A 12434-nucleotide genomic window follows, 5' to 3' on the forward strand; every position below is an offset into this window, starting at 1 on the left:
ACAACAACCCTTCCCATGTGTGGAGAGACAACCATACCCTCACCATCTACAAAATCCCCCTACAGCATTCTCAAACTTGCAGAGGAGTTCAACGAGTTTCCTCAGTTTGAGCAAATCCAGGCCAAGACTTCTCACCACTCCATGACAGGTAAACCTGAGCAGAGGGAATATACAGGTAAGTATTGCTTTCACAGTTTAGTGGAAACATTAACTCGAGGCTTGGAGCTGGGTGGCACTGACTGTTGCAAGACAACAATCCAAGTAAGACTGAAAATCTGCCACTCCCTTAAGAAGAGACCACAGAAAGGACATCAGGAGCAGGAGCGTGTCTCTCCAAAAGTTGATTCTGTTCATCTGGACGTAGCAATTTGTGGGAGAAACGTTTCATCACTCGTCCAAGTGACTTCTTCAGTCTCAGCTGACTGCAGGTTTCCCCAATCTTATAAACAGTACATTTGCATAATGACTGAAACCAGCCCACTGAAGGAACAATGGGCTGGGATGTCAGTTCCTTAATCTTAATTATGCAAATTCTCATGACCATTGATTAACAACCACTGACCAAAGCCCACTGATCAAAGACCACTGATCAATGGCCATGAGGAACTGACCTCCCAGCCCATTGTTCTTTCAGTGGGCTGGGACTTCACTTGGATGAGTGATGAAACGTTTCTCCCACAAAACGCTACGTCTAGATGAACAGAATCAACTTTTGGAGATTTACTGACCTGGATGATTGAGCATGCATCAAGACGTACAGGTGCGTGATTAAACCAGGTGTCTGGACACAGAAGGCGAGATACCCTGGAGAGTCCTGCCTCTGTACCAAAACCAGAATACACAAATACACACGACAGAGGAGAGAGAGAGAGATAAGAGGTGGGAAAGACAGAAGAGCTAGTCGACCAGTGAGTGCAGACGGACCGTCACAGTAATAGAGAACCAAACGTGGTGAAACAAAGAACATCGATTCTGACTTCTGATTTTCTCAAAATGTATGTTATTGTCTACTGAAAATTACATCTCCAATAGTTTTATTATTAATTTAGCCTTAGACTTTTAATTTATTGAATGGAGACCTCAGTGAAAAAAGTTAACTGACCATTTTCTGTTCCTTGAGAGGGACAAATTGATTATATATTGTCCTTGAATCCTGGGTTTCCAAACACAGCGAATGTCAGTTTGACATCAGATGTTTCAGTCAGTTTTGTCAGGATTTTGAAGTCTGCCTAAATAACTAAATAACCTTGATGAAGAAATAGAACATTCTCTGAAGTTTTTAAGAGGAAGAAATTCTTTAAAACTTTTCTACAGCTTACTGGTTTTACATGTTTTACTTGTGTCGTTGAGTGGTTGCAAATATGACTGAAGAAAATTGAATACCATGGTCATGTTGAGTTTTGTGGCTCAGGATTGTTGCAAATTCTCAAAACTACTTACTTGAAATATTTCATTGAGTGTCATAATAAAATGTGCCAATATTGTTGGACAACAGAACTTTGAAGATGAAACAATTGCTTCAAAGTAAACTATAGAATAGAAATGAAAATTAGTTTTATCTTAAAGGACCGAGATTGCTGAAGAAGTTCATCAGCAGTTCTTGGGAAACCTCCACAAAGTTACTTTCAATGATGACAGCGTTGCACCATCTCAGATCTGGCTCATCAGGCTCATTATGAATGAATGAGAGAAAGACTATTCTGCAAATTGTCATAATACCCTTATGTCTTTAAGCCTCACCCAACAACTTTTGCTGTGTAGGATGTTTGAAAGCTCTATTGTTTTAGTTACAACCTTATTTTTGTTGTTATTGTTTAGAGAACAAACCACAAATGGATCTGAATGAAGTCATGAGTTGAATCACACAGCTGTCAAGTTTTGTAGTAGAACATGTTGGGCATGCTCTGTTTAAACCCTACACTGAAAAAAGATCAAAGGTACAATATAGCAAAACCACTCAAAATAAATTGATAAGGTGATAGTTATGGCTCTTCTCCATACAGTAGTATTTCTTCCTCCAAACAAGTTGTAAGGGGTACTCCACGTTTTGACCTGCCAGCATCTTTGCTATGGTGAGAATAAGAACGTAAACTGTACATCAGACTGACCTAAGTAGTTAGCACATTTGGTTTTAGTAATATTAGTTATTTTTGCAAGAGACTGATTTTACAAAACAAGAATTCTGACTTTCAAAGACTCGAACAAACAAATTTGCAAGGTTTTTTCAAAAGAAGACTAATTCTGGATTGCTGCCATCTTTTGCTTTAACTGAGTAGATGTGCAGCAACAAATTCCTCCAAAAAAGTTCTGAGATTTCTGTACACGGTCCTATCACCAAAGGTTAACCTCTCATTGCTCTTTCCAGCTGATGTCACTCACCTAACAATTATTCCTATCCTTTTTCATTACTTCTGAATTCTATATTAACTCCTTCCAGTTAAACTGAAAGATTCTACTTTCGTATAATGTCTCTACACCATGAAAAGCATTTTATCAAAAAAAGAAAAAAAAACAAGTATTATTCTGAGGCATTTGTTTTTTTTCTTCTTAATACTATCTACAGTTTAAAAACTTAGCAGTCTGTCTCAGGTACTGCAGTGAACTCAGTCAGATACATGGTGAAGTGGCTGTGGTGCCACTGAGTGAGAGCTGCCTTGCTGACATCTCGCTAAAATGGATTGAAAAACAGAAATCTACAGAAAATTTGAATACTTACTGTCACAGAAACAATGTGGTCAACAGTGATGAATGCAGAGCTATCTTATGATTGTTGTTTCTGGGCTTTCACTGAGTCTTCACACCTACTCATGTTTCAAAAGCAAAAGCAGACAAGTGGGCAGACCTCCATATTTGACAGGAAATTACCTGCCAGATAAAAATAAAATTTGGAAAATGAAAAAAATGTAATGTTTCAAAAAGTAATAAAAGCGTAAAAAAAGAATGAAAATAAAACAAGAAAAAATGTTAAACTTTGTGGACATTGTAAGAAGGGTAAGAACCTGTGGGCAACTGATAAAAGAGGAGGACATCTTACTTTTACTCCATGGTCTTTTATCAGAATCTGAATCAGTCCAGCTGCTACTGCTACAAAAGACTGCTACATTTTATGTTGGGGGTCAAATTGACCCCAGGAAACAAAACCTTCCAAACATGACTGCCATATAATTGAAATAACTAAGTAAAATTAAATGTAATATTTAAGTAGTAGGTATTTAATATGCAAAATCATTGAAGTTGGTCAAAAATAATAAGATGAACTAATTCAAATGGAAGAAAATGTTAGATGAACTTAAACTGTTAAAGTTAGGACTGTTTAAAAAAAAAAAACTTTACAAAACTTAATTTACTTAATTATTTTGAGTGTTTGGTTTAAAGTGCACGCAAACAGTTTTCAAGCCATATTTCCAACTTGGGAATTAAAAGATGGGATTGGAGTTCATTTACACCTACTTTTCTGGCTGTTATGTTAATTATGTTATGAAAAGGCCACAAGCAGTTTCAGTGTCGTCATATGCATCATCTGTTTGACATGTGTTGAATGAGTTGAATATTGCAAGTCATTAATTGATGCATTTAAAAACTAAAAATAAGAAAATCTTGGCTTACTGTCCTTTTTTTCTTTTCTGTCTCATGTTCTCCACCATCCCTCATATCCATGTTTCCTTCTCATCATTGTTTGAACACCAGATTGACGGACAGTGGGTAAGTGCCTCCACCTCCTCATTAACCTTCCCAGCCCTTCCCATTTCCTTGTTAGGAAATCTAAATTAACATCAATAAAATGATGAAGAATGAACAGAAGTTTATTTTAGCTTCCTTTGAACCCTGTAAAGTTGAGCCATTTATTTTGTCCAGTTGATGGTTAATGGTCAGTTAATAGATATGTTGCTATCTGCAAACTCTTAAGCATATGAAGCACAGTGAATAAATATGTTCTGCAACTTTGCAGTACCTGGAAAGAGTACCATTACCATTACGTGATATTCATACTCAGGAGATTTGATATTTCTGGTGTTTGAGTTGACGATAGCTAACTTATAAAACTCGGCTAAAACAGCTAATTATAAAAACTGAATTAACGTTAGCCTTTTTTCCTAGAAAATATTTTGATGTTGAGTGTTATGTGAATGTGAAGTTTTGTCAGGATTCTTCAGCTTGACTAATAAAGAGTGCCAACCTGAAGATGGGAGTTTTGGTTTGGTTTTAAATTAAACAGTCTATTTTGCATTAGACTAATCTATTAGCAAAATTAAGCCTGGTCTAACCGTACAAACCAATGACTGTAGAAAATATATATTTTCTGCAGTCATTGATTCAAACCATTTTAAAGTATGTCGGTAAAACTGGTGGAATGTTGTAAACAGCTTCATGTAAGAACTAGTTTCTTTCATCTTTTTTTTTTTTTTTTTTTTTTTCCTAAATGACATCAGAAACAGCAGTATGCGACATTACGTGATGGCAGAGCTTCAGTTCATCCTTTGTCATTTTTTTTTTTTTTTTTTTAATAAATAGGACAGGGGGAATGAATGAGAGAAAGAGGGGGAGAGAAAGAAAGAAAACCAAAGGGGAGAAGAGACGGTGAGAAGGGGGGGGAAGAGAGAGAAAAAAAAAAAGAACTCCTGGGTCACCTGTATGGAGAAAAAAAAACAAACAAACAAAAAAAAAAACCAAACAAACAGAGGAGACAGCAAACAACAAAGAGCAACATAATAATAGACTAATCTATTAGCAAAATTAAGCCTGGTCTAACCGTACAAACCAATGACTGTAGAAAATATATATTTTCTGCAGTCATTGATTCAAACCATTTTAAAGTATGTCGGTAAAACTGGTGGAATGTTGTAAACAGCTTCATGTAAGAACTAGTTTCTTTCATCTAAAAGAAAATACACCTCCAACTTGTAACAGTGTGAAGAAGAATGTCTACCCATCCTTCAGCTGTATGCTAAATGCTAGCCCTGGCATACCACTAGGGGAAAATGTGTATCCCTGAGGGTAACCACCTACCAAATGAAAATGTGATTGCCCAAATCTGATACCTTTGAGGTGAACTGGCCCCTTTTAAGTTGCTTGTAGGGGTTGTGAATGAGCCCCATGAACTGAATCCAAACCAACAATTTTCTGTTTAAGTTTTAGAGTCTACTGATCTCCAGAAAAGTGTTTGGACGTTCTTAAATCCCTCTGTGCCAAATCCTGCCGTTTTAGAAAACGGGGTTTGACTGGAAGGCAACACAGAGTCTGTGAAAAGTCCACCCTTGATAAAGACTTCTCTGGTTGATTAACAGTTTTGCTTTTACAAAGCCCATGAAATTGCTAATCAATGTGCTGTTGTTCTGTTGCTGAGCACATTTAAATGGTGAGGGATGGGTAGGGGGGGGGGCTCATATTAAAAATGTGACCTAATTCTGATCTCAGCCAATTCGCAAGGCTGAAGTAGCAGCAGTAGTTACAGCTCAACAGGCAAATAAATGTTTTTAAAAGATATAATTGTTCTTTTCAGTTTTGTGTCGCATATGGCAAAGACCAAACAATTTCTTCTCCTCCTCTCTGCTTTTTTTAAGGCAGGCATTGTAGGAAAAAGGAAGGAGCAGTAGTGTTAATTGAGGTAAGAAGAAGAAAAAAGAAAAGTTCTCAAGATTTGCTAGGAAGATTCAGAGCACTGAAAGAGAGCTGCCATATTGAAGACTTTTGGAAGGGAAAAAAATTGGCGATGACCTCTCTGGACCCGCAATTTGTCAGCGATCTGTATGCTTTGTTGATTGAAATTTTTAATTTGGGTGTTCTTTAGAAGGCCAGTGAAAGGGCATTGTCACTATGAGATGAACCCCCCTGCTGCTGCTACCATTCAGTGCCCAGCCCCTGCATTTTTTCTTTCTCTCTCCTTCCTTGAAGGGAAAAGGGTGCCATAAAAAAAAAAAATATATATATATATATATGTATATGTATATATTTTTTTTCATTTTATTTTATTTTTTACGGAGTGGCAAACGAGACATGAAATAGTGGATTAATTGAATCTTGTGTGAGACTTTGGTCCTCTCAGCTAGAGCACTGCTTTAGAGGAATACAAGGCTGCTCTAATTGTAGGGAGATGCACAAAAAGTATCCTTCAGATTCCGTCAGGTTTCCAGCACAGATGGGCATATTATTCAGCTGCATAATGCACCCTATTAGCTGCTTAACACAGCAGCGTTACACGGATGGGAAGGTTTTCTAGGCTGTCCTGGGAAGGGGTGCATGTGTGAGGATTTGTTGTAGGTTTTTATTTCTTTTGCAGCACAGACAATACTGTTGTATATCAGAGCAGAGGGGTAGTCTGTATTATGTCTGTGCCTGGTCAGTTTCCTGAAAATAACAAATAAATAATGTGACTTTTTGTCCCCCCCTACCCTCATCCCTACAGCAACAGTACCACTCCAAAATTGATGTTTTGATTGACGAGGCATTAAAGGACATTATTACATCACTCGTGTCAAAGGTAAACCTCACCTTTACTCTTTTACGCTTTATTATTTTGTATATTTTTCAAAAATATTTTAGTAGGGAGAGGGGTCAAACCATACTCTTTGATAACCCAGCCTAGCTTTTGTTTGTTTGTTTTGTTTTTCCAGATTTTGGTATTTAGACACTTTTTTCCCTTTGATTAATTAATTTCATGCTTTTTTTTTTTGTTAAAGAAATGTGAGTTTCATTTTACAGAAAGGGGGAGCTAATTTTTGTTGTTCTAAAAATATTCCAAGAATCTTGAAACAAGATTAGATAATAACTTTCCTCACTAGACTCAAGAAAGCAGCTAGAAACCTAATCTTAGAAGTGTTTTTGTGCTCCCACCTCTCTGTAGTTTGCTGCTGTTTTAAACGGTGTCCTCTCCAAGCTCTCAAGATATGATGAAGGGACATTCTTCTCTTCAGTCCTGTCTTTCACAGTGAGTAGCCATGTTTTTGTTCCTGGAAATGGAGTGCTGTGCTGTTATTTCACTGCTTATCCAGGCAACCTGTTATTTGCTGGAAACCAGATCTTGAAAGCTGAAAGCTGCTGCGAAATATGTGGAACTCCCTGTGAGTCTGTCTGCCTGCTGTTTTATTGTTCAGCCCATTCATCACATATTTGTGTCTCCATCCACATTGAGATCATTCAAGTTTTGGCTGGAAAATAAAGCAACCTGTAAATGCAAAGTTGGCTGCTCTTTGCATAGAGCCTATTGCATCTGCATGTTACTTTTTTTCCACACAGTGTCAAACATATGTGAAAGATAAGGAGGGTCTTTATTCTGTCTGCAATACCAGAAACAAAGATTACATAACAAACCAGCATTTGGCTATCAAGTTGTTAATGAGCTTTTTTAACATCCATTGAAATTATAGAAGACTTAAGAGTTTAAAAACAATTTCTCAATTCAGTAAAAAGTAAAGAAATTCATACATATCAAACAAAAATTAAATTATGTTCCTTTTTTTTAAACTTGTGTCAGTTTCTAATTAAAGGTTTTTGACAGGTATGCAAAAGACATTGAATGTTACTGAACAAACTGTTGTTGAAAAGCACTCTTTTCTAAATATTTAGTTTGCCTTTATTCATAAGGGGTGCAACGATACTCGTATCGATATTGAACCGTTCGATACAGTGCTTTTGGTTCGGTACGCATGTGTATCGAACAATACAAAATTTTCAATTTATTTTATCAACTTTCCTTCTGACGATGCTGTCTGTGTTGAGCGCTCAGTGGATCTGCGCTCGACAGTGCAGCCTAGGTGGAGTAGTCGAACGCAGACTCACTGAGCGCAGGGCAAGCTAGCGAGACAGAAGTTAAGCTCGTTGCAACATGGCAAATTGAACCTCCCCCACCCTCATTCAGATCTGGCGTTTGGAATTATTTTGGTTTTCATGTGACGTATGACCCTGAAGGTAAGCGCTAAAGTAAAACAGTATGTCGGATGTGCCACGCAATGCTCAATTACATGGGTTTGAACTAGTGTTTTATGCTGGGCTCACACTGTGCGATTTTTGGCCCATTTTGAGCCGATTTTTGAGTCGTGCGACCGTTTTGGCGATCGGCCCGATATTGGCCTTCATCGTGCGTCGTGCATCGTGTAGTATACGTGGGGTAACGAGAAGCGATTAACACCTCACGACCAGCTCCCGATCATCAATCGCTTGGTCGTGAGGATTTCAAACATTGAAATCCTCACGACCGTCATGAGGGTGTCACCACAGTTTCTCACGCTGCGAACACGCAAACACAAATGTCAGTGAAAAAGACGGAGCAGCACGGCAGTGCAGCGTGTGATCTGGACACAAGCGATGGAGGCACAACTTGTAGAACTTTGGAAAGCTCATCCGAGCCTTTTCGATGTGGCCTCACAAAATTATCACGACCACAACAACCGTGAAAATAGTTGGATCTACATTGCTGCTCAATCACAGCTGCCTGATCAGTGTTTTTCATTAGCAATTTAGCAAAGTTGATGGTGGTGGTGTGCGTGTCTGTGTGAGTGAAAGACAGAGAGAGCGAGCGACAGAATTTCTGTTATAACCTTCATTTTATGGACGCACAGTGTGAGCACTCAGGTCGCATCAGAGCATCGGGCCGTATAGTGTGAGACCTGCATCGTGACCCATGAACTGCTAACCCCTGCGAGTCAATCGTACAGTTTGAGCAGGAGCTGAATCGCGCGACTGAAAAAATCGCACAGTGTCTGCCCAGCATTAGCGCAGTTAGCTCGTTAACGTGTTGGCCGTCCAGCCCCACGCACGGGGCTATCAGGGGTAGCTTGTTAACGGAGATTTGCCGTGTTGTGGCGTTAAGGTCATTTCAACGAGATTAACGCTGACAGCACTAGTGGGAACACAACGAATATGACTGCACATTTACACCGACATCATCCTAGTGCAAAGACAAGTGGAAGCAGACAAAAACAACAAGCACGCATGCTACAAACTTTACCCGAGTCATTTAGACAGCCGTTAGCACAGGATTCTCCTTATGGGGACCTGATATGTTTAATATGCTGCTGAGAATATAGCCCAGAAGAAGCGGATAGTATAGCTTTTATTTTGGAAAGAGCCATTTCTCTGTAATAAACTCTCTTTTCCAAAGATGAGTGATTCCTCAATCAGATACAGGGCTCGCAAAATCGCTAGCCCGACGTCCTGGGGCTAGCGATTTTTCCAGTCGGGCTACAAAAATCTATCTCTGCCCTGCCCGTCGGGCTATCGTAGGAAGGAGAAATATATGTCAATGCTTTTGCATTCTTTCGGAAATGTAACTGGGTAATTATGTCATTGGCATCGGTGAGCCACTGTCAATATGTGACATATTGAAATCGCGTTTGAATTTGCGCTTGTTTTTTGCTTTCACTTTGCAATCGCGTGAACTGTGTATAGAGAGCGACAGCACTGATCTGTGAGTGATGATAATTTGTGCACCAATTCCTCTGACATCGTCTTATCAATCGTTAGCTTACTATGCAAACATGACAAGTGAAATCTCCCGCAGCTTAAACATGTGAGAGGTTGATCGCGCAGAGAATCGCTGAGCTTATGTGAGTGCGTGTGTAAAAGCAGCAGGATTTATATTTTAGTTCTGCTGAGCCAAATAAGACAGGTCAGGGTGAAGAAGTGACAGCCAAAGAAAAGCTTACCACAAAACGGAAAAGTTATGACAAATGAGACTATAAGGCAAAAAGAAAGTGCAGCTTTATGGTTTCATGGACAAAAGAATTTCTGTGGCTGCAATATGACTAGCTATATAACCGGGGCTGCACATAAGTGGTCCGCAGGTGCGCATTTGCTGTCAAAATAAAAAACGCGCACATATATATATATGTGTGTGTGTGTATATATATATATATATATATATATATATATATATATATATATATATATATGTGTGTGTGTGTGTGTGTGTGTGTGTGTGTGTGTGTGTGTGTGTGTATATATATATATGTGTGTGTGTGTGTATATATTAATTAGTCAGTTTTGTAAGCAATGCATTGAACTGATAGAGGAGAATTGTTAGTTCAGTGTGTTTGGGTTTCACACTTCAGTACATTATTATTATTGAAAAGGGGTACAATTCTTTTTTTTAAATCCTATTTAATTAAGAAAAAAAAGTTCAATGAAAGGTCACTGATTCCAGATTTTTATATATTTATAGTTTTAAGGAGAGAACAGGAGAACAATCTTAAGCTGCTGTATCTCCCTCTATCCTATAATTCTCTCTGGTTCCTAGCTTACTTCCCTCTCAGCTCCTTCTTCTGGTGAAATTATAATGTAACCCCTACCTTGGCCTTCTGGTCTTTTGTCTAGTGGTAACCTGACATGTGTGCCTCTTTTGGGATAAAGGGCAGGGGGCGGAGCCTTTTGGACTTCACACCTGGTCACAAATACACAAAGCATTCATTTCTAGTTTTCCTTTGTTTCACTTCATTGTCGTGAGTGGGTCAGTTTATTTATGGCTGATTTCTTTTCCCAAATATAATTTTAGTAAACTTTTTCATTAATACCAACGCACCTTTTTATAGGATTATTAAAAACGATGAGCTGTAACCATAGTTTATTATATTTAGTTTCTATTGTAGATTTCCAGAATCCCACAGCGTAAGGCTTTTTGTCATTTTATATCTCTTAGTTATTAACAGTAGTGGAAAACAACGTGGTGGAAACTGAATCATCAGAATTTTATAAACTTTTTTTATTATATCTCATCACTATATAAGCTAAAACTTGAATGGTGCATTCACAACTGAAGTGCGTCCTAAAAAATGTTAGCTAACGTCTACTAACTAAATGTTACCTCAGCAATGGAGATTTAAGTATGATTTTGGATGGTGCCTGTTAGATGTTGCGGCTAATGACATTTAATGTAAATATGATTGCTTGAAATGTTAGCTAAGCAATGGAAAATAAGATCTGTAAAAATTACATATAAGTTGCTTTATATTTCTATCTTTATCTTTACCAGCCAAGCATCTAATTTACTTATTATGACAATTATTACATTTGTTGTTTTTGTTGTCATTGTCAAGACTACTCAGAGAAGCCCTACTATTAATTAAAACTTCAATGTTCATGCAGAAGTGGAAAGAAGGAAAATAAAAGGAACACATACGTGCAGAGAAAGCTCTTGAAGCATGTAGTTATGTCAACCAGGCTTTCATCAAATCAGCAAAGATGCGCAAGAAAGAAGATTAGACAACAACTAGGCAGAAACATAACAACATAGTCATTCCTCATCTTGCAGGTTTGTTAGAGAATCTCAGAGCTTCAGCCACACCTAAAAAATGGTTGATCCCAAGGATAAAACGTCCTTCCCCAGACCTTTTTAACTGGAGAAACCAGCAACTCCATAAATGCAATGCACAGTATAGAAGAGCCACCTTGACATGACAAGATGCAGTTGTACATCTGTGCTATATAAGTCAATCTTTCAAGGATGCCAATGTACACATTTTGGACTGAGAAGACAGAGGAGTAAATAAGCCCATCTAGTTCCACTATGAACAACCATCATTGAACAGAAGTGGTGGCTTACAACACCAGCTGTCAGCCACCTACAATACAGTCTTGAGATCCTTTCTCAGGTACCTAAACCCCCACTCACATCTTACATCAGGTGACCTCAATAGCTGACATGGTGGGTGGGGCAAGGTCGCACAGTGTTTTCACTTGAAACCTCTCGTGGTAATGACCCAGGCCTTTTTTTTGACACCTTGGCTCATGTGATGATGCACATGAGTAATAGTGGGTCAGTGACAACCTCCTAAGGGACAACCCCCACTAGGGTTTAAATACCTGGGACTCTCTAACTTTTGGTTTTACAACTGTAGAAGCCTCTTGCATGAGAGGTGAAACATCTTCAAAATACTTAACGTCCGGTCACCTTCTTTTCAAACTCCTCAGACTTCAATCTTAAATAATCAGAACGGATTAATGGCTGATGTACCACAGGCCCTTAAGGCAGCAGTGCATCTGGAAAGTATTAAAAGGGCTTCACTTGTTCCACATTTTGTCAGGTCACAGTTATATATTTCAAAAAAGCTTACACAACTAGCCTCATTCATCTATTCACACAAGCACTTTCTTCTTTGCCATACAGGACATCCACCTGGAAAAAAATTAAATGAACCCAAGGCAGGAAATGGAACTGATATCATTGTGAAGTTACTTAATAATTTAATGCCCCATTACCCTGATAACAAAAGGCACCTCCTCCCTCTCCTCTCTTTAGACTTATACCTGCACTGATCAGTACCTGTACAGGAACATATCTTTATTTTAAAATGTTTTTTGTTGCTGTCAAATATTGATAAGTTAACAGACATCCATTATCTAGATGCAGAGAGGATTACTAGTGTTTAGGTAAAACTAAAGAAACAGTAAAGGAGATTGAGAGAGCAGAACGGGACAACAGTGACGAACTACTTGTATGTGCA

General features: G+C 38.4%; 1 protein-coding gene across 1 annotated transcript in view; it reads left to right on the plus strand.

The window, feature by feature from the left end:
- The window catches only part of cadps2 (Ca++-dependent secretion activator 2), a 201793-nt gene that overhangs the window by 164871 nt on the left and 24488 nt on the right, over positions 1-12434 (plus strand). Inside the window, exons 22-24 of the mRNA XM_080875386.1 lie at positions 3688-3702; positions 6404-6478; positions 6842-6925. Of these exons, the coding sequence (XP_080731512.1) occupies positions 3688-3702; positions 6404-6478; positions 6842-6925 (174 nt within the window). The remainder of the gene's footprint in view (positions 1-3687; positions 3703-6403; positions 6479-6841; positions 6926-12434) is intronic.

The sequence above is a fragment of the Rhamphochromis sp. 'chilingali' genome, assembly GCF_963969265.1.
Source record: "Rhamphochromis sp. 'chilingali' genome assembly, chromosome: 2".
Taxonomy (NCBI): domain Eukaryota; kingdom Metazoa; phylum Chordata; class Actinopteri; order Cichliformes; family Cichlidae; genus Rhamphochromis; species Rhamphochromis sp. 'chilingali'.